The sequence below is a fragment of the Hylobates moloch genome, unplaced genomic scaffold (genome assembly GCF_009828535.3).
Source record: "Hylobates moloch isolate HMO894 unplaced genomic scaffold, HMol_V3 SCAFFOLD_17, whole genome shotgun sequence".
NCBI lineage: Eukaryota > Metazoa > Chordata > Mammalia > Primates > Hylobatidae > Hylobates > Hylobates moloch.
This window is the reverse complement of record NW_026652292.1, coordinates 9,621,082-9,644,023: the sequence shown is the minus strand read 5'-3', so window position 1 is coordinate 9,644,023 and position 22,942 is coordinate 9,621,082. Positions and strand designations below refer to the sequence as shown.

At 50.3% G+C, this 22,942-nt stretch overlaps 1 protein-coding gene across 2 annotated transcripts in view; it reads right to left on the bottom strand.

The window, feature by feature from the left end:
* Nucleotides 1-641: 641 nt before the first annotated feature.
* ANKRD33B (ankyrin repeat domain 33B) overlaps nucleotides 642-22,942 on the bottom strand; it is a 106,607-nt gene continuing 84,306 nt past the window's right edge. Inside the window, exons 4-5 of one of the 2 annotated variants that reach the window (XM_058430123.1) lie at nucleotides 17,420-21,061; nucleotides 642-669 (exon numbers count right to left, since the gene is read on the bottom strand). In XM_058430123.1, coding sequence (XP_058286106.1) covers nucleotides 20,208-21,061 — 854 coding nt within the window. In that variant the 3' untranslated portion in view covers nucleotides 642-669; nucleotides 17,420-20,207. Of the gene's footprint in view, nucleotides 670-12,179; nucleotides 21,062-22,942 lie in introns of those variants that run through there. The other variant, XM_032135924.2, reaches the window with a different exon arrangement.

Genomic DNA, 22,942 nt, shown 5'->3' with positions numbered 1-22,942 from the left:
TGCCTTTCTCAGCCCTGATTTCTGAAGCTTCCCATGTGTCCATAATTTCTTTACAAAAGCGGCATGATTTTTCCTCGCTTGGAGAAGAGAAAAGAAGCTGGACATAATGACATGCTTCATCAGACTGCGTTCTGCAGTCTCTAGAGGCAGCAGCAGGCCATGCTTGCTGGAGCTGTAGCCCTGAGGATGCCAGCACAGGCTGCAGTTGGGTGCCACCTGCAGGGTGAAGGGGCTGAGAGGAGAGGCTCCACTGTTTCACAGGAGGCCCATGTTTCCTGTCACCCTAGCTTTTCTCCTAGTTCCAAGTAGCTGGATGGTGGGAGAGCAGATTAGGGACACCATCCACCCTGGAGGGGTCCCCTCCTCTCAGAAGGCCCCAGGCCAGGCCTCTTCGCCACGCCTCACTCTAGGCTCTGAGAGAAGTGGGGGGCTTCTCCTGGGGGCTCCCGACTATTCTTACCTGGATTGGAAAGATTTGGGCCCAGATGGTCCGGGATGCTGTTGCTGGTACTGAGGACACCACGGGGTCTTCCAGACCATGATGACAGCATGGCTCTAGGGGCAAGGAGCGAGGGCATCTCTTCACCTGCTGGAAGGCCTCGCATCAGAGCTGGGGCTCACACAGGGCCTGGGGCAAAAAGCTGTGGCCTGATTGTCCTGGAGGAAGACCTATAATGGAAGGCGTGAGAATTCAGAAGAATTTTAAATAGCAGTCCCCAACCTTTTTGGCACCAGGAACTGGTTTCCTCAAAGACAATTTTACCAATGACTGGGGGCAGGTGGGTGGCCGGAGAGGGGGCAGCAGATGGTTTCAGAATGAAACTGTTCCCCCTCAGATCATCAGGCAGGTGCTAGATTCTCATAAGGAGTGTGAGACCTAGATCCCTCGCATGCGCAGTTCACAATAGGGTTCACGCTCCCATGAGAATCTAATGCCACCGCTGATCTGACAGGAGGCGGAGCCCAGGCAATAAGGCTCGTGCACCCGCCGCTCACCTCCTGCTGTGTGGCCTTGGCCAGCACCAGGCCTTAGCCCGGGGGTTGGGGCCCCTGCTTTAAAACACACCCCACTGCAGGCTGTATTATGCTGATCTACCTTCCGTCAAGAATTGCTGGGGGGTGGGGGAGTTTGGGGAACTGTTCCTGATCACTGGGAGGGTGTGGAGGCAGAGAAGAGATGGAGAACCCCTGAGCACTGTCAGTCAAGGTGATGGGCACAGAGTCTGTGCTCAGAGTGGCCCCCAGCATCGTTCTGTCCAGGACTGGCCCAGGCAGGGTGTGCAGCGAATTCAGAAGTTTGCTCTTCTCTAGGACGTAATAAATTTCATGGTCGTCAGTGTGAAGAGACCACCAAACAGGCTTTGTGTGAGCAACATGGCTGTTTATTTCACCTGGGTGCAGGTGGGCTGAGTCCGAAAAGAGAGTCAGCAAAGGGCGGTGGATTATCATTAGTTCTTATAGGTTTGGGGATGGGCGGCGGAGTTAGGAACAATGTTTTGGGGGCAGGGGGTGGATCTGGCAAAATACATCCTCAGGGGTAGGGAGAATTACAAAGAACCTTCTTAAGGGTGGGGGAGATTACAAAGTACATTGATCAGTTAGGGTGGGGCAGAAACAAATCACAATGGTGGAATGTCATCAGTTAAGGCTATTTTTACTTCTTTTGTGGATCTTCAGTTACTTCAGGCCATCTGGATGTATACGTGCAAGTCACAGGGGATGCGATGACTTGGCTTGGGCTCAGAGGCCTCACATTCCTGCCTTCTTATATTAACAAGAAAAATAAAACAAAATAGTGTTGAAGTCTTGGGGCAGTGAAAATTTTTGGGGGGTGGTATGGAGAGAGAATGGGCGATGTTTCTCAGGGCTGCTTCGAGTGGGATTGGGGTGGTGTGGGAACCTGGAGTGGGAGAGATTAAGCTGAAGGAAGATTTTGTGGTAAGGGGTGATACTGTGGGGTTGTTAGAAGAAACATTTGTCATTTAGAATTATTGGTGATGGCCTGGATACAGTTTTGCATGAATTGAAAAACTAAATGGAATAAGAGAAGGAGAAAAACAGGTATAAAAGGTCTAAGAATTGGGAGGACCCAGGACATCTGATTAGAGAGTGCCTAAGGAGGTTCAGCATAGTCCTGTCAGCAAAGATTATTTATTTACTTCAAGAGTTTAGAGTGGCGGTTTGGGGATAGCACCAGGAGATATCAGCTGTGATGGCTTGGAGAAACAGTGTAAACCGGCAGTGTAAACAAGAGCAGGGCATGTACGAGTAGTTGAGAACGGTGAATAGGAGTATGACTAGACAGAAAATAGTAGGGATGACAAGTTTTTTGGGGCACAGTCTAAGTTGGTCTGGTGTCTGGAATGAGACTGGGGCCTAATAAAAAGGAGCATCTACACAGGAGCTCAAATGGGCTGTACCCTGTAGCATTCCGAGGACAGGTCTGAATTCTGAGAAGGGAAAGTGGTAAAAGTATTGTCCAGTCCTTTTTAAGTTGGTGGCTGAGCTTGGCGAGGTGTTTTTAAAAGACCTTTAGTCCTTTCTACTTTTCTTGAAGACGGAGGACTGTAAGGGATATAAAGGTTTCACTGAATACTAAGAGCCTGAAAAACTGCTTGGCTGATTTGACTAATAAAGGCTGGTCTGTTATCAGACTGTATACAGGTGGGAAGGCTAAACTGAGGAATTATGTCTGACAGAAGGGAAGAAATGACTGCGGTGGCCTTCTCAGACCCTGTAGGAAAGGCCTGTATCTATCCAGTGAAAGTGTCTACTTAGACTAAGAGCTATTTTAGTTATCGGACTCGGCGCATGTTGAGTAAAGCTAATTTGCCAGTCCTGGGTGGGGGCAAATCCTCGAGCTTGATGTGTAGGGAAGGGAGGGGGCCTGAGGAGTAGTAGAATAGCAGATGGAACACTGAGAAGTTATTTCCTTGAGGCTAGATTTCCACGATGGAAAGGAAATGAGAGGTTCTAAGCGGCGGGCTAGTGGCTTGTGCTATAGCATAGCCTGCCTTTGCTGGTGTGTGGCGATTAGGCCTGGTGGAACTGCCATCAATAAATCAAGCGTGATCAGGGTGAGGAACAGGAAAGAAGGAAATATGGGGAAATGGGGTGAATGTCAGGTGGATCAGAGAGATACAGTCTTGAGGGTCAGGTGTGGTATCAGGAATAATGTGGGAGGCCGGATTGAAGTCCGGGCCAGGAACAATGGTAATTGTGAGACTTAACAAAGAGTGAGTACAGCTGAAGGAGCCAGGGAGCAGAAAGTATACGTGTCAGGTATGAGGAAGAAAATAGATTTTGGAAGTTATGAGAAATGTAGAGAGTAAGTTGAGCACAGTTTGTGATTTTGAGGGCCTCTAAAAGTATTAAAGCAGCGGCAGCCACTGCACACAGACATGCGGGCTAGGCTAAAACAGTAAGGTCAAGTTGTTTGCACAGAAAGCCTACAGGGTGCGGTCCTGGCTCTTGTGTAAGAATTCTGACCCCACTAACCATGCCTAGGAAGGAAAGGAGTTGTTGTTTTGTAAGGGATTGAGGTTTCAGAGATTAATCAGCGATCAGCAGGGAGAGCACGTGTGTTTTTATGAGAACTATGCCGAGATAGGTAACAGATGAGGATGAAATTTGGGCTTGACTGAAGTAATGGGGGCTGTCTGTGAAGCCTTGCGACAGTACAGCCCAGGTAATTTGCTGAGCCTAATGGGTGTCAGGGTCAGTCTAAGTGAAAGCAAAGAGAGGGTGGGAGGAAGGGTGCAGAGGAATAGTAAAAAAATCATGTTTGAGATCCAGAACAGAATAATGGGTTGTAGAGGGAGGTATTGAGGATAGGAGAGTATATGGGTTTGGCACCACAGGGTGGACAGGCAAAACAATTTGGTTGATAAGGCGCAGATTCTGAACTAACTTGTAAGCCTTGTCTGGTTTTAGGACGGGAAAAATGGGGGAATGGTAAGGAGAGTTTATAGGCTTTAAAAGGCCATGCTGTAGCAGGCGAGTGATAACAGGCTTTAATCCTTTTAAAGCATGCTGTGGGATGGGATATTGGTGTTGAGTGGGGTAAGGGTGATTAGGTTTTAATGGGATGGTAATGGGCATGTGATCGGTTGCCAGGGAAGGAGTAGAGATGTCCCATACTTGTGGGTTAAGGTGGGGGGATATGAGAGGAAGATGCGAAGGAGGCTTTGGGTTGGGGAGAAGGGTGGCAGTGAGATGTGGCTGTAGTCCAGGAATAGTCAGGGAAGCAGATAATTTTGTTAAAGTGTCTCAGCCTAATAAGGGAACTGGGCAGGTGGGGATAACTAAAAAGGAGTGCTTGGCCGGGCGCGGTGGCTCACGCTTGTAATCCCAGCACTTTGGGAGGCCGAGGCGGGCGGATCACGAGGTCAGGAGATCGAGACCACGGTGAAACCCTGTCTCTACTAAAAATATAAAAAAATTAGCCGGGCGTGGTGGCGGGCGCCTGTAGTCCCAGCTACTCGGAGAGGCTGAGGCAGGAGAATGGCGTGAATCCGGGAGGCGGAGCTTGCAGTGAGCCGAGATCGTGCCACTGCACTCCAGCCTGGGCGGCAGAGCGAGACTCCGCCTCAAAAAAAAAATAAATAAATAAAATAAAAATAAAAATAAAAAGGAGTGCTTAAAAGAGTATTGTCTAAGTTGGCACCAGAGTTGGGGAGTTTTAAGAGGTTTAGAAGCCTGGCCATCAATACCCACAAGAGTTATGGAGGCAAGGGAAATAGGCCCTTGAAAAGAAGGTAATGCGGAGTGGGTAGCCTCCGTATTGATTAAGAAGGGGACAGACTTACCTTCCACTGTGAGAGTTACCCGAAGCTCGGCGTCCATGATGGTCTAGGGGGCTTCCGAGGCGATTGGGCGGTGTCAGTCTTCAGCCGCTAAGCTGAGAAGATCTGGGAAGGAGTCAGTCAGAGAGCCTTGGGCCAGAGTTCCAGGGGCTCTGGGAGTGGCTGCCAGATGAGTTGAACAGTCCGATTTTCAGTGGGTCCCACACAGATGGGACACGGCTTCGGAGGAATCCCAGGCTGCGGGCATTCCTTGGCCCAGTGGCCAGTTTTCCGGCAGGCGTAGCAAGCTCCTGGGGGAGGAGGTTCTGGAGGAATGCCTGGCCGCTGTGGTTCAGGCGTCTGGAAGTTCTTGTGTGCTGGAGATGTGGCTGGGGTTTGTCTCACAGTGGAGGCAAGGAATTGCAACTTTTTTCTATTATTGTACACCTTGAAGGCGAGGTTAATTAAGTCCTGTTGTGGGATTTGAGGGCGAGATTCTAATTTTTGGAGTTTTATTTAATGTCAGGAGCAGATTGGGTAATAAAATGTATATTGAGAATAAGACGGCCTTTTGACCTTTTAGGGTCTACGGCTGTAAAGCGTCTCAGGGTTGCTGCCAAACAAGCCATGAACTGGGCTGGATTTTTATATTTGATGAAAAAGAGCCTAAACGCTATCTGATTTGGGATAAAGAAAAAGGAGCATCAACCTCGCCTATGCCTTTAGCTCCAGCCACCTTTTTAAGAGGAAATTGCTGGGCAGGTGGGGGAGGGCTCGTGGTGGAATGAAACTGTTAAGCGGGACCCGGTGTGAGGAGGGGAGGTGATAAAAGGATTATAGGGTGGAGGAGCGGAGGCTGAGGAAGAATTGGGACCTAGCTCGGCCTGGCGAGGAGGGGGGAGGTCAGGTGGGTCTGTAGGAAAGGAAGATTAGAAAGACTCAGCAACGCTTGGGGTTGGGACTGAGGGGACAGGCAGGAGGGAAAGGAGTTGCATTGGGCACAGAGACTAGGAAGTGACTGATGTGTAAAAGAATGCCTGGACGTCAGGCACCTCAGACCGTTTGCCTATTTTACAACAAGAATTATTTAGATCTTGTGGGATGGAAAAATTGAAAGTGCCGTTTTCCTGCTATTTGGAACTACTGTCGAGTTTGTATTGGGGTCAAGCGGCATTGCAGAAGAAAATAAGATGCTTAGATTTTAGGTCAGGTGAGAGTTGAAGAGGTTCTAAGGGTGGGGAAGATTACAAAGTACATTGATCAGTTAGGGTGGGGCAGAAACAAATCACAATGGTGGAATGTCATCAGTTAAGGCTATTTTTACTTCTTTTGTGGATCTTCAGTTACTTCAGGCCATCTGGATGTATACGTGCAAGTCACAGGGGATGCGATGGCTTGGCTTGGGCTCAGAGGCCTGACAATAAACACTGTCAGAGTCACACAGAGAGTATGCATCCAAGGCTGGAGAAACTGTGTAGCCAGGGCTGGAACCCAGTCTCTGCCCCTGAAGCCCCCTCCTCACACAGCCTAGAATACGTGGACTGCTGCTGGGTTTCATTAAGCTGGCCCAGTGCCTTCGTCCAGTCTGCTTTTCTGGGAGGAGAGCCAGGCCAAGCCTAATGGAGCAGGTACTTTCCACGTTGCTGTCTCCTGGAGGGCTGATTTCGCTGGTTTCCATTGCCATTTAATATGCCCCTAGTAAAACAACGCCCACGTCGAAGCAGCCTAATCAGCAATGTCCTGCAGCATCTGGGAGGACAGCTACCTCCCACACGCCAATAGGCTGCCGCTGGTGGCAGGTCACTTTTCTGACCCCTGGGCACAAGCGGTGAGGAGGACCACTGCCCCGAGCCTCGCTTCTGGCTTCCTCCAGCTCATGCTCGTCTCCCAGGACGGCAGCTCTGTCCCTGGGAATGAGTCACTGCCAGAGACGCAGAGGGGAACATGTGGCAACGGGGAGGCCGGAAACCCCAGCTGGGCCCTGGACCCTGGAGCACGGAGTGACTGGAGGCCCTCTCTCTGCTCCTGCCTCTCTATGGGGTGCAGGGGGCTTTCGTCTGGGGTCACTGGGTGGGTTTGGTGCAGGTTCCAACTGTGAACATTCTTTTAGTCTCAGGAATGGAAAAGCCCAGGCAGCCGCAGCTGCAGCCCCTGGACAATCAAGAAACTTCTAGAGCTGATGGAATGTGGGCGGGTGGGCGTGGGAGTCAGGAGTTGGGGGGAGGGTTAAAACTCCCCTCCCTCACCTGCAGCCTCAGTGACTGGCCCTTGGGAAGATGACCCTGGGTGGTCCTGGATTTTGTAGCCATCTGTTATTTAGTTTGAAGCAGGACAGAGGAAGGCAGGAAACCACCTTTTAGTGGCCTCCAAATCTGCAGCGGCCTTGTTAAAGATCTGAATAGAATTTCTGGCATTTAATTAAATTGTTATGCAAACCCTACAATCCCCACTTTACAAATGAGGACCCTGGGCATGGGAAATCAAATAACATGCCCATGCCCCACAGCCAGTGCAGGCAGGGTTGACCCACAGGCCATAACGTGACTCCAAGGTCCAGGCTGCTGCCCTGGGTGGAGAGCTGTGCTCTGCTCATGGCCCCCGCTCAGTCGCAAGGCCCAAGTGAAAAAGTGGCCCCGGCCCTCCTCTCTCTCAGCTCACAAATACCGGGAGCAACTCCCGTGGGCTGGGCCCAGTTTAGGTGCTGGGACGGACGCATCATGGGGAATGGACGCCAGGCAGAAGAGTATAGAAAATGCCGTAAAGAGGAGGGTGACGGGGGGCAGCGCACCCCAAGGGGAGCTAAATTTAGCTGGGGGCCCGGCAAGGACCTGAGCAACGACACAGGGCTGAAGGCTGAGCAGGGAAAGCAGGAAGAGGAACAGCAGATAGGGCCACACCCCGTGGGCCTCCAGGCCATGGGGCAGGGGCTGGGTGGTTTTTCTAGGTGCAACCAAAGACTGCTGGCAGGTTTTGAGCAGGACAGTGGCAGGATCTCATCCATACTCTCAACAGATCCTTCTGCCCATTAAGGGAAGGATGGATTTGCGGGCAACGAACGTGGAATGAGGCAGTTGTCTGGGAGGTGTGATGGTAGCTCAGGCTAGGCTGGTAGCAGAGAACAGGTGAAGGATTTGGGGTCTACTTTACAAATAATACAATATAAAGCCTGAAATTAAAATTCAAGATTTTTTGCTCCTGACACTGGGTGAACCCAGGAGAGAATGGAGTGGTCCAACCATGCGCTGTGCTCCCTGCTCTGCTGCCATGGATACGGCCCCCAGCCAACTTGCCCTCCTGTCCCCGAACCAGACGCAGTCCTGCTACCCCTGCAGAGCAGCTTCCATGGCCCACCAGCCCCTGCAGTGTTCCTAACAAGCCGATTGTATCTTCCTATGGAGACAGGGTGGGGGCATCCCATCTTCTCGATACCATGGAGCCTGCCTCTCCCAGGTCCTGGTTGTTCGCACTGTTCCCCCTGTGGTCTGTGCGGCAGGCAGTGGCCTCCTCCCGCGGGCTGTGAGTGCATATGGTGAATACACCACTGTTGATAGTGTGTCCAGTGTCAGGTGTTGGGTGCGCAGCCATCCTGATGCCCCGGGGTGGAAATCTCTCCCTCACGCAGATGGAGGAGAAGTTACCATCAGATTTGCAGCTGGCTGGGGTGGTGAGGTGAGGGCCCTCCCAGGCTCTCAGCATCCTTATTCAATAGTCTGTGGTAGTGGTATGGGTTTAATTATGTCCCCCCAAAAATATGTTCACGTTCTAACCCATGTCCCTGTGAATGTGACCTTATTTGGAAATAGGGTCTCTGTCCATACAAGCAAGTTAGGATGAGGTTGCACTGGATGAGGGTAGCGATGAGCCAATGGCTGGTGGTCTTATAGAAAGAGGAACATTTGGACACACACACATAGACGATGGCCTCGTGATGACAGAGACAGAGACTGGAAGCCCTCTCCACAAGGAGGCCCGCCCTCTCCAAGGAATACCAAGGGTCACCAGCAGCTGCCAGAGGCTGGAGGAGGTGGGAGGGAATTCCCCAGAGCCTTCATGGGGTGCGCGGCCCTGACAACATCACGTGACCTTGAACTTCTGGCCTCCAAAGCTTTGAGGGAATACATTTGTTTCCAGCTATCCACGTTTGCGGTAATTGGCTAAGGCAACTTGAAGAAAGGCATACAGTGGGGCTGGAGAACCTGCATTTCTGACAATTTTCCAGGTGGTGCTGATGTTACTGGTCTGGGGACCGCCCACGGAGAGCCACGCTGCAGGTAATTGCGGTTCATCACTGAGAAGATGACAGTTGCTGCAATGTCTCAAGGGCCACCTGGCCCTGAGTCCACGACGAGGACCAGCGTGTAGAGTTAGAGGAACACAGCCTGGGGCTGAGCATGCAGAGGAGATGCTCAGGGGCAGCACCTGCGAAACAGGGGGAGGAAGCGCAGGTGGCCGTGGCTCTACCACCCCCTACCTACACCCTCTCACCCTGCAACAGACATTGTGAGCTTAAATCAAGCCAGGAGAAGCTCATGTGCACCCGGGAGGCCCTTTCAGATGGGGCTTGGCGAGGCGGGACTTGTCATCCCTTCAAATGATCACCCTGGCCGATGAGCAGTTCAGGGCCCCCAATAAGGGATGAAGGGGCATTGGGGTGCCCAGGGCAGACACCAAGGCAGGCCCTTTTTGCAGGACCCAGACCGGCCATCTTTAGCCCAGGCTGGAGGGTGGCTTCCCCAAGTACCCCCTTGCACTGGGAGTGAGGACATTCCACAGCTTTTTCAGTACAGGGCACCGGCTTCCCCGCACAGTGCATGCGCCTGAGCCCTCCTGTCTCCCTTTGCCCAGAGTGGGGCCTCCTGGTCTAGCTTCTCACCTAGGCTGTAGGGATGAATAAGGCTTCTTTCTTATATAATAAGAGCTAATAAAAAGGTGAATTAATACTTTTCCTTGCAGCTGACCGAATTCTTGATTTTCTTGTTTTTAAAATACTGCTTTTGGAATATCAAGGTGCTTTTGAGTTGGATTGATGTCTTTTAATTATTTTTAGCCAAAAGAACTTATTAACCTTTTGCTAGGTTTCTGTTGGCTTTTTAAGGGAAAGCAGTAAAGGGCTCAGGCAGCATAAGGCTGGAAGTAAGGCGATGTGAGGGGGATGGCGGTGGTGGCCATCCTGCCCGGGGGCTGTCACCCCTTCTCCACCCCTGCCCAGGCCACGTTGCTGGGGGAACAGTGACCCCTCAGGACTGGGAAGCCCCTGGCTGGCAAGCTGACAATTTCTGCCTGAGCAATTTGCACATCAAAGTTGTCATCAGACTGGAAGCTTTGGGGCCATCTTTCATGTCCCTGGATGGAAACCAGCCTGGACATCATCAAGGAAAATGGCAGGCATGACCTGCTGGGAGCAAAGACCACGTAAAGGGCCTTGGTAAAGGAGGAGCACAAGGGGCTATGTGCAAAATCCTCAGCAGACATTCTTGACCGCTTCAGCCCAGCGTGGGCAGACACAGCCGCGAGGCAGCTGGACTGGGCGAGCTCCCCAGGAAGATGCTCCCATCTTCCATGGGAAAGAACTTAGCGCACCATGTCCCCAGTATGTCCAGTCAGGAAGATGAAGGAGACAAGATCACCTTTCTCCCAACCCTCCCCAACCCCATTTCCCGTTTCCCATTCCAGTTCTTCAGATTTCCTATGGGGATCCTCCCTTGTGTGTTACCTTACTGTTCAATCATATTTCGCCCAACACACACGCATCATTGGCTCTTTCACAAATGAGCACAAATTATCTCCAATAACAATCTTACCCTAGGACAAAGGTTCATATGTAAAATTTTATTCCCTACTTAGACCCTCCCTTAATAATCACGTAGATTACGATATTTAATGATTGAGACTCCCAATTTTCTACGTTCCAAATGGAGCTTCCCAAATAAATAGGGGCTGGTTGTTTTCAGTCCCATCAAATATAACCTAAACGAGTTGTGTATACATGTACATGTCTTTCAGCTAAAAGGAAAAAAACAAAGTACCTATAGGTCATTAGAAGAAAATATAGAAGAAAAAGATTGTTCATTTGGGGTAGGAAAGGCCTTCTTGAAAAAACACAGGATGCAAATACCAAAACAAACGAAAGTTAGACAAATCTGACTAAATCATAATTTAAATCTTCTACACTACAGAAGATACCTTAATAAGTAATAAAACGAGAAAATGCACACCACATGAATGAAATATCATCCCAAATACATATCAACCTCCAGCAACAGTGACACCAAAAAGTGAAATAAAAACCAAATGAGGGGCCAGGTATGGTGGCTCATGCCTGTAATCCCAGCACTCTGGGAGGCTGAGGCGGGCGGATCACTTGAGATCAGCAGTTTGAGACAAGCCTGGCCAACATGACAAAACCCCGTCTCTACTAAAAATACAAAAATTAGTGCCCGTAATCCCAGCTACTCGGGAGGCTGAGGCGGGAGAATCGCTTGAACCCAGGGGGCAGAGGTTGAAGTGAGCCGAGATCGTGCCACTGCACTCCAGCCTGGGAGGCAGAGCAAGACTCCGTCTCAAAAATAAAAAAAAAATAAAATTCTACCCACCACCCCCATCCTTAGAAAGAAAAAAAAAAACACCAAATGAGACATGGATATAAATAAGAAATGTGTAAAAATAGGAAATTAAAATGTTGAAAAACAGGTGAAAAGATGTTCAGCCACATCAACGACTGGGAAAATGAAAATTAAAACGAGATACAATTTTCTAACTATTGGGAAAGGGCCTCTCTTGCTTCCTGCTGGTGGTTGCGCACACCGCAGAGCTTTGAAAAGGGCATCATGGCAGTGACTACAGCAATTAAAACATATTCTTTTAAACCCGGCAGATCTCACTTCTGCGCTCCTATGTTAAAAGACATCCATTTGTGTATACAATTGAGTAGGTACAAGGATCTTCATTACTAGCAAATCATAAAAACCGGGACCATTTGAATTGTTCACCCATGAGAAAAATGGTTAAATGAACCATGGTGCACTTCTGCTGAGGAATACTACACGGCAATGAAAAAGAACAAAGCAAGGACCAACACGCCCTTCCCAAAACACAGTGAGTGAATGGTACTCTATGTCCCATCGGGTTCTGTTTGCACAGTACGGAGGGAAGAATGCATTAAAAAGGTATTTCTAGAAGGATGTACAAGTAGCTGGTCTGAGGGACTGTCCTGGGGGAAGGTGAAGTCACTTTCATCTGAGAACTTTGTACAATGTTTAGAGTTTTTCTCATATTTGTGTATTACTTTTTTAGCTGTCAAAAGAAAATAAAACTAGTATTTAAATTCTTTAAAAAGCTCTCTAGGGACATATTTTAAGTAAAGAAAAGAAACTAACGGACAACCTGTACAGTGTACCATTTAGGTAAAAGAACACACAGAAACTGAACTATATTCTTGTTTTTATGTATGTACATAAATTCATGGCAACATTCCTGAAGGATGTCCACCTGCCAGTGGGTTCTTCTGAGAAGAGGCAGATTGTAATGAGATCATCTGAACATGTGACAAACTATTTGTGGGGAACTCAGAGTTTTTAAATCTTACCTTTGAAAAATAAAGTGAAAGTTTGTCACAATAAGAAAGTGCACGTCTATTTCAATGAAAAGAAGGAAGTGACATGAAAAATCCTGGTATATTTCATTGTATCATTCTCTAATTTATACACACTTAAGTTTATTTAAATATCACACGTTTGTACCATAAGAATGTGTTTTAACAAGTGATTTTTTATTCTTTAGCCACAATTCTCCCACATTTTTACATTATCCCATTTTTTCCATATTTTTTAAACACTAGATACATAATTTGTTAGAAGTTAAAAGGGAAAAACATTTTTTTCTGAATAATATCACATTATATTTAGCTTAAAGATTATTAACTTTTTGAATATCAAAAATTGAAGCTGCTGGGAATTACATTTATTTGTAGGTCCCAAAATAGCCCTGAGGTCTGAATAGGAAAATATCTTTTATAAACTATAACAAAACTCTCACCTCAAAATAAAACACTATGAAATTTACAGTTATATCTGTACTCAGTATCTTTACAATATCCAGAAACCTACTGGATTATTAGAAATGACAATGCAAGTGGGTTTACATTCAGAAAACAAGAGAGCTTATACTAAGAGGACCTAACCTGAAACCTGGCACCCTGTGCAGGAATCTGTTCAATCCTTAGAACGGTCATAAAGTCATCTTTGTTAAAAACACGGGTCCTTGGACACCCCCAAATGCCAGGCAGAACAAAGAGAATTCCAGTACATTGGCTTTTAGTGTTCATCTGAATGGGGTATAATTTTCAAATTCCGTTGGATGCCCCAAAGGCTCACGGGGTTGCTGGTCATATTTCTGGGCTTGTCTTTGCGGTTTTCATCAGGTGTATCCACAGCTGTGTAGTTCTAAACCAGCTTCTAGAACTTCTGCTCAAAAACTGTTGTTAAGGTGCCTCCATACCTACCTCCCCAAACTTCTTAAAGCATCAGGCCAACACGGACCATTGCTTTACCTGATGGAAAGTTTCGTGGTTTTTTTTTTTCTTCTTATTTAAAAACAATAGAGGGGTGTAGTATTATGACAAAACTAGTTCCCTCAAAAACCGAACTGTGTTAGCATTGATTAGAGTATCTAATACATAGGCAGACTTGGGGAAATACCAGGGCTTCCTCAGGATAAGGTGTTGATTCTGAGGGTAACCTGCAGCCAAACAGCAAGGGTCGTAGGCTGAATGCCTGGAGAGCTCTTCCAGGGGTAGAGAATCCTCCTGGGCCTGGGGCCCTTGGGTCTGGGTCCCTCCGGGCAGCCAAGGTAGGGCAGAGACAGAGAGATGGCCCAGACCTGGCCAAATGGGTTCTATATGAGCCGCCTGGGTCAACACCGCCTTTCAATAAAGACCTGGGCTATGAAGACCCCAGCCGTGTTCTGTGCCACAGTGGACGGAGTGCTCACAGTGGGTCCTCGGGCCGTGTGAGACCCCACTGAGTACACTGAACAACACGCCATCAAAGCAGGTTCCATCTGACACTGCCTGGGGCCCACAGCCAAGCTACAGCAGCATCGTAAGCTTTGCCAGCACAAAGCCCAGTGTCCCTTTAATTCATTTGTGTGTATGAGTACACATATGAGTGCTCGCCCGTGCATACACTCACACCTTAGTGTACACTGTCCACATTGGCACTGCCTGCTGCCTAGGGCTGTGCCTTTTATCAGGTCTTAAGCTGGATCAGCATGAGGAAATTGTGTATGCAACACCGGCTTTCAGTTGAGTCGCTTGAAAATAAGTCAAAGCAATCCAGGTACTGTGTGTTTCTTTCTCCTGTTTCTTTCAAAAACAACCACCAGAGGAGATTTTTTAGCCACTTATTTAAAATGTTAATGAAGGAACCTGTGAGTGCACGGGCACAGAAATGAGCAGCTGACTCGAGTTATACCAGCACATAAGCAAGTTCCAAATGCACCAAGAGGCATGGAGGGGAAGATGCAAGCAGTGCCTTGAGAGGAACTGCTTTTGTTGTGAGCTCTCGGCAGCTCCCAGCATGACCGCTGCAATGACATTCATCCCACTGCAGTTGTCATCAATGGGACTTTATTGTTTTAGAAAGATCTGTCATGGTCAGGGTCCCACCTGTCCTTCCCTGGACTGTGGCCCTCCAGGCAGTCCCAGGCAGGTGCCAGCTGAAAGGGGCTGGGGTAGAAACCAAGGACCAGGCCCGAAGAAACAGGGCCCCCAGGTGTTTCCAAGGGGGAGCACCGATTGCCAGGTGCAGAATCCACACAGTTATCCGCTGTGGGAGGCGGAGGGACCTGTGCAAATCCCCAGGGAATGTGTTAGAATTTCCCCAAATACTGCAAAAGGGAGAAAGTGCTCGCGCTTTATCACATGAAAGACTAATAGTGTCTAGGAGCTGACACAGCACAGGGAGACTCTGACCGCCGCAGGAACAGTGAGCTGTGTCAGGAGGAAATGAGCAAGACTGCGTCTCCGGCGCACCTGGGGAAAGAGTAGTGCAGGGTGCACATCAGGGCTGTGACTCACTCCGCAGAGCACACTTGAGTCCCCAGGGTAAGGACGAACAGACAGCCTTCCCACGTCATGTAGTGTGGCCGGTGGGGCTGGGGGGAGTGTAGTGCCCTTGCAGGCGGGCTACCAGGGACGTGGCAGACCCACTTTTCAGGTCCCATTCATTCCCTCTCTGGGATGCATTTCATCATAATCACTCAGTACCCACGATTCTTCCCAACAGCCTGAAAACAGCAGGCTTTGCATCCTTTTCAGGCCTGGGGTCTGGCCACAGGGACTTCTGTTTCACTCACAACAGCCTCGTCTCCACTCCTGAGACGTGGTCACCGCCAACAGCAGGGAGAGATGCAGGCAGAGGGGCCTAGCATGGCCCTCCTGCATCCATAAATCCTATTTTCCAACCGACATCACGAACTCTGTCTCTCCTGCTCCCAGGAGGAGCCTCTTGCCTCAGGAGTGGCCACGCTGAGATGACAAAGCCATTGCAATTCTGATCTCCATAGTCCTGAGGTCTCCAGTGCTGCCAGGAGTCTGTCAGAAGGAGCTTGAGAGGAAGGATGATGTCCACAATGTTCCCAAGTGCAGCCAAGGGGCAGCCTCTGCACATCGAGTAATTCCAGATGAATGGCTCCATGCTGTTCCCTCCTCTTTTCTGGTGAGTTTAGTGCTGGGCTGACTATAGAACACTTTATTCACAGAAGCAAGTAGAAAAAATTGTCACTCTTAGTTCACGTGCTCCAACATCAGACCGGGAGCAGCCAGTTCTGGAGGGAAGAGCGAGGACTGGCCTATCTGTATCCTCATCAGCCGCCTCCATGCACACGGAGGTGAATTTCATTGTTGTTGATACACACATTCCATCCACAAGAGGCAACTCAGAGGGACTGAAGCGACTTCACACCCAGCCCAAAGCCATTTCTGCCACCAGAGTCCCCGATCTCCAATCACCAAGGAAGTCTCCATCAAGGGTGAGCTCCAGGCATCTCAGTTGTAATCAGCAGCATCGACATTGTCTGAGAAATATTTCTTCTGTCCAGTTAAAGCATAATTTACTCAAACACTAAAAAGTAGTAAAATAGACTTCAACTTTTCCTCTAACTATATTTATATATAAATCCCTGAGAAGGTACCTGTCAACTTGAAATTCACTATCTACAGTTAATAAACATCAGGGTGCAGGGAGGGACCCCGAACCCCACCCCTGTGCACAGCAGGGGCTGGGCTGTCATGGAGAGCAAACCAGGTCTCCCTTCCGAGCAAAGAGGATGGGGTGGGAGAGGCACAGCTGTGTAGGAATTCTAAGCCATCAGCACAGACACTGGCAGCCCTGCCATTCATTCACTCTGGAGTCTAGGAGGTCCCACCATGATAACTCCGCAGGGACACCACATTGCCTCACACAGGCCCTGGCTTTTCTGTCCTTGGTAGACCTTAGGGTAGGTGGTGCCAGGGATGATCAAGAACTTCACCAGCTGGGAGAAGAAAACAGGTAAAGGAAGGAAAGGCTAATGAGGGAGAAGAGAGGAGGTGACGGGGGCAGGAGAACGTGGTGGCAAAGCCAGAGGGGGCAATGCGGTGGCCACTGACAGGCGAGGAGAAGGGGTTGGTGCTCATCGGTCCCCTCCTCCCTGAACCACATGGCGGATGCAGGGAGGGCGAGCCCTCGGTGAGTGAATGCAGCTGTTCAAAGCAATGAAAACAGACAAAATGAAAAATGTTCTCCAAGGACACCAGGCTTTTGGAGAGGCCACTGTGAGACTCCTGACTACCAGATACCCGGTGATGCTGAGTGGGGATGGGACAAGAAGCCTGCACCTCCCAGCCCTGTCCATATCCTGAGACTGAGGGGCCTGTTTCACCAGTACCTAGGGCTAGAGAAAAGGGCTTCCAAATGGCTCAGGAAGATGAGGGGGTGTTTCTCTCCACCTCTACGACCAGATGACCACACCTCCCACGAGGAATCCCTTACCCAAAAGAAGTGAACAGAATAATGTTGCTTAAGTATAAACTGACCCATCAGATCACCCCGACACTGACCCCATGACACCCCCTCAAGGTGGCTCCGTTTCCCAATCATCTGGGCTTCCCTCCCTGGTCTCCTACACTCCCTGAGCCTCACTGGGGGCCAACTTGTCCCCTCTGTGCCCACTCCAAAGAGAATGAGAAAACAAGAGCAGAAGGCCCCCCACAGGTCGAGGCAAGAGGCTTGGCAACACTTCCCCTGACTTGGAAAATTCCTCTACTAGCAAATCTGCTTCCACATGGCAAAAATCAGAAGTTCTGGGCCAGCAGCCATGAGCACAGCTGCAGGAGCTGCCTGGACCCACCGCATGGGCCAAAGGGAAGGGCTGTCCACAGGCAGGCCACAGCTAGAATGAGTCTAGAGAGGGACTGGGGAGAGTCTCCCACTCAATCAGGAATGACCCTTCTTTCAGTTGGGTCTGGCAGGTTTCAAAATCCAAACTCTCCACTGAGGCCACACCAAAGCTCCCCGGCAGGTCAGGCATCCCCCCATCCAGCTGTCATTTTCCCTCAAGTTGCAAACACTGGCCAGGTAACGGCAGCTTCCACTCACCAGGCAAATGGTCAGCTCGCCTGCAGATTTGCCAAAGAAATCCGTGTCCTGCCCCACGCTTGTTGGCTCAGCAGGCTTTTCAAAATGCAGGTATCTCTAGAGCTGTTTTGTGGACACCAGGAGCATCACTGGACAAGCCCTGTGCTGGCCCCAGAGTATCCTGTGCACCTGGATGAGGCTGGAACACATCAGGGGCAGGGCCGCAATACGTCCACTCCACAACAGCATGGGACCTAGGGAAATCGCCAGTCATTTGCTGTCCCGTCATTGCTGTTCCATGCATCCCTGGAGACTCTGAGCATGGGTTGTGGTGAGGTAGCAGGTAGGCAGGACCAGAAATGTCCATTTTTGACGTGGAGGCAGCAGACACCCAGGCTTAGGGTAGAAGTGGGGGCTCCATACCATTCCCAGTGCCAGCTTCCCATGGTGGAAACAGGAACGTCTGGCAACCCACCAAGGGTCAGATACCACGTCAGCCCGAGCGGAAGCTGCCTGACCCTGGCTGTTCCAATGACAATTAGACATTCTTGGGAAGGTGGAGCCCTTTGTGGGAGCTCAGAATGGGTGTCTTCTCGCAATCACTGTGTTAGAGCCGCAGTTCTCAATGCAGGCTGCAGTGCAGTTGCTCCCAGGCCTCGGCTCCCCGGACCAGGGCCTTGAGAACCTTCACAGCAGGGGTAGCCGGTGTTGAGAAGCGTGCCTGGGAGACCACGTGGCACCGCCTGGCTGGGTCCTTGGTTGACAGAGGTGAGGGTGGGGCTCGTGGTGACTTGGTAATGCCGTGAATTATGTACGTGTGGCAGGAAGGTGCCACATGCCAAAGGATTCAGGAAAGACAACCCCCAAAGATAACCAGTGTCAGTTACAGTCCCCACCTCCTCGAAGGGGACATGGCCAATCCCAACTCCTTGGCCACGAGGGTGACCCACAGTCAACTAATAACTGCAGTTCTCAAAGAGGGTCCAGTCTCCTGCGGCATTCATCATGGCACCTTTCTGGGATTAAGGAGGAACTCACTGCAATCTGCTCTTAAACACTGTATCATCATCACACCAATCTCCTATTAGCCTGGGTGCAGCCTGCAGTCCTGTTCAATGGAGTTTTTGGAGAGGCCAGTTTAAGATCCCTGGTTGCTCGATGCCTGCTGGTGCCAAGTGGAAAGGAGTACGGAGAAGCCTGCACCAGCCCTGCCTGCGTCCTGAGACAGACACCACATATCATGATGTATCTAGGGTTATTAGGGTCATAGTACAGAGCCTCCAAATAGGCCTGTGGTCGTGCGTGTCCAAGTATTTCAATTAATACTGAAACAAAGTGCATATGTGACAGACACTCTACAACCCACATGGCCAGAGAGCCATTAGAACTAGAAACTCCAGCCTGAGTTTCCAGCTTTCATACCCTGCCCTGCCGAATTAGAATGCTGCAAATCTGATGATTAAAAATACAAAATTACGCAGAAAACCCCCTATGATAAATTCAAATTTGATCACTGAGAAAAGTGATCTCCATGTCACTTTGGAGATAAAAGTGTGGACATAAAACTCTCACTGAGAGCTTGTGGCCCAAGACAAATCACACCCGTGCCCTGCCCTGCCCAAGGCCCCGAATCTTGGAAATTCTAAGAGGTTGGCATGAGGATGAACTAAACACCAAGCGCAGTCCTCAAAGGAAAAGTAAAAGGAATACCCACACAAGGGACTCTTTGGAACTGAGCCTGGAGGAGGGGGCTGCCCGGTCTACTCCAGGAGAATTTGCCGAAAACAAGTCTGTTCCCCATTCCATTCTCTCACCTGTTCTAGAAATCACCTCCTCCCCATTCCTGTAATTTGCATCATTCTGGGCTCCTGACTCTTGTTGCATCTTTTTGACATTTTAAGGATATCTGGATTCGAATTACTTAAGAGCACATATGGCTTAATTTTGTATTTCTGGTAATCATTTATTATTAAATTTGCCCCATTTTATCAAATGACAGTTTTTTTCTCATATCTATTTTTAATGTTAAAGATTTCGTATCCAGTTTACCTGAAAGCCCTTGCTTAAAATGAGCTTAATTCTAGCAATAAATACATGTTTATCGCTCCATTGTTTTATAATTTGGCAATATGTTTTTCCTCAATATATTACTATATGGATAAGAGTTTTAAAAAGATACAATAACATCTGATCCTCTGTCTCACTTGATCATATGACTGAATGAGCCAATGCCTCCGTCAAACAGAAATATCCGGCATCACTTAATCTAATTACTAAGAACATCCAGTGTGCACCTACACCTAGGATGAGGAGAAAAGACCAAACAGCCAAAAAGGGGAGAATCCCATCATGTCTGTGTGAACTCATACAGGTATCATGAATACTTATTGCTAGAAACAGTATTTTAAACAAAAGGTCTTCAGGCAAGTGTATTAAAACTGCCTTGGATATAAGGGGCCCTATCACTTGTAAAACGTTGCAAATTTGATAAATAATGATTAAAAATACAAAATTACGCAGAAAACGCCCTTTGATAAATTGATCTTTAAAAAAAAATCTTAATTCAGGTTCTCTAAAGGGGGCCTTTTAGGCAACGTGCCCGCTAGTTGTACTGATTGCTAGGAGGGCTGGTGACAGGCGAATCGATGTGGCTCCCCCAGCCCTCTCTTGGAAGCAGCCTGGACAAACAGCCTGGAAATGCACGCGGCCCCGTGGTCCAGGTGCGATGCGCAACGGGGCCGCCTCCTTCTCCGCGCCCAGCCCCGCGGCCTCGCCCCGGCCCCGGACCCCGCGCCAGGCACACGGGCCCTCACGTCCTCTTCTTCCAGGGCGCAGTGCGCCTCTCCTTCTGCGCCTCGGCCTGGCGCTTCTTCTCGGCCTCCTCCGCCTTCCTCTTCTCCTCCTTGGCCTCCTTGTACCGCCACTTGGGGATCTGCAGGTGGCCGCTGTCCTTGGTGCTGCCCTTCCGCGCCGGCCGCTCGGGCTGGAAGGTGGGCGCGGGCGCCTTGCTGACTCGGACCCGGGGCACCACCACGCCGGGCCGCACGCTTCTCCGCCGCAGGCGCTGCAAGGGCAGCAGGCTGGCCTTCCGCGGGGCGGGCGCGGCGGGGCCCCGGGACCCCGGCAGCTGGGCGGGCGGGAGGCCGGCTCTCGGGGAGCCCTCCCGGGAGTCCGCGTCCTCCTGGCCGGTCCGCCCGCGCTGCCCCGCGTCCCCCACCTCATCCGCCTCCTGCGCCTGGGGGCCCTGCGCAGCCCGCGCCGCCAGGATCTCCTGCACCGCCAGCCGCCTCTTCCCCACGCTCGGGGGGCTCTCAGGGCACACGGTCTGGCACACGATGGCCACGGCGGGGCTGTAGAGGCTCGTGGTCATCCGGACCATGTGGTCCAGCACGCCCCCGTCCTCCGGGCCCCGCACGGAGCGCGGCGTCAGCACGGACAGCACGCAGTCTGTGAGCCTCTGCAGGCAGTTCTTGGAGCCCGCGGGCTTCTGCGTCGCTTCAGAGGGCGGCGGCAGCTCGGGCCGGTACTTCTCCCAGAACTGCTCCGGGCAGGGGCGCTCCAGCAGCCTCTGCATGAGACGGACGGCATCCACGCGGCCCGTGTAAGTGGCCCACTCCTGCGGCGACATCCCACGGCGGGGATCCCTCGCGTGGACATCCGCCCCTGCAAAACGCAAAACAGAAACAGAAGTGGGTGGCGGCAACAAGGACTCTTCCCTCCCAAGGCAGAGCCTGGGGCAAAGGCAAAACTGTCCCCACCCCTGGCCCCCAGCCTCCTAACACACTGCACCTAGTTCACTCTGTGAACCCTATGCTCATCTGAGCGCCAGAAGGCGGGCCTGGAGTGCAGTGGCGGGAACACGGCCTACTGCAGCTTCGACTTCCCGGGCTCAAGCCATCCCCCCAAGTCAGCCTCCCGAGTAGCTGGGACTACACCACCGCCTAGCTAATTTTCTGTAGAGATGGGGCCTGGCTATGTTGCCCAGACTGGTTTCGAACTGCTGGGTTCAAGCAATCCTCCCGCCTCCACCTTCCAAAGTGCTGGGATTAGAGGCGTGAGCCACCGTGCCCAGCCCAACCTGCCTTTTAAGTGCTCCATTGATTATCTGTCCTGAATAAAACCCCGCCTGAATTCAGCATCTAAATTACAGATTTTTTTTTTTTTTTCGAGACAGATTTTCACTCTTGCTGCCCAGGCTGGAGTGCAATGGCACGATCTCCACTCACCACAACCTCTGCCTCCCGGGTTCAAGCGATTCTCCTGCCTCGGCCTCCCGAGTAGCTGAGATTACAGGCATGTGCCACCACACCAGGCTAATTTTGTATTTTTAGTAGAGGGGAGTTTCTCCATGTTGGTCAGGCTAGTCTCGAACTCCCAACCTCAGGTGATCCACCCGCCTCGGCCTCCCAAAGTGCTGGGATTACAGGCGTGAGCCACTGGGCCCGGCCAAATTACAGCATTTTTTAAAGAAATAAGATGCTATAGCTTTCCATCAATGGAGAGATGACCAGACAACAAAGCTGCCTTGCATACTTGAATGCTGTGGCTAGAAAGTTCTAAAAATATGACCAGTAACAGTCACTTGCAAAGTGGTGGCACCCCGGCTGTGGTCTCACTCTTGAGGACTGCCATGGGTCCTGGACTGTGGGAAATGGGTGGTTCCTTCGCTTCTCCCACTGCGGCCTAGCTGGCCGGGGTCTGTCTACCTTTAACCGATGGTGGGCTTTTCCAGGATAGAAAAATTCATTTTTGTTTGCTCAACACATTTCATCCTGGTGGGTAGGAGGCATGAATTTTTAAAAGGCTTGCTGCAAAATGAATGGCACTCACAGTGGCTGTGGGCTAGTAACAGAGAGTGGGTCTAAGACTTGGGTGTCCTAACCTCAGTCTAATGTACTTCCTACCACCTGGCAGGCCTGGTGTGATGGTTATTTTTTTTTTTTTTTTTTTTTTTTGAGATGGAGTCTCGCTCTGTCACCCAGACTGGAGTGCAGTGGCGCGATATCTGCTCACTGCAAGCTCCACCTCCCGGGTTCACGCCATTCTCCTGCCTCAGCCTCCCGAGTAGCTGGGACTACAGGCGCCCGCCACCACGCCCGGCTAATTTTTTGTATTTTTAGTAGAGACGGGGTTTCACCGCATTACCCAGGATGGTCTCGATCTCCTGACCTTGTGATCCGCCCGCCTTGGCCTCCCAAAGTGCTGGGATTACAGGCGTGAGCCACCGCGCCCAGCCGATGGTTAGTTTTAGTTTTCTAGTTAGTTTAGTTTTCTAGTTAGTTTCGTTTTCTTGGCTCTGCTAGAATACCAAGTGATTTAATAAAACATGGGTCTAAGTGTTGCCCCGAAGGTATTTTGCACCTGTGGTTAACATCTATAATCAGTTGACTCTAAGTCATGGAGATTACCCTTCATAGTGTGGGTCGGTCTCACCCAATTAGTTGAGGGCATTAAGAGCAAAGACCAAGGTTTCCTAGAAACAAAGAAATTCCGCCTCAAGACTGCAGCATCTACTTACTGCTGCCTGAGTTTCCAGCCTTCGAG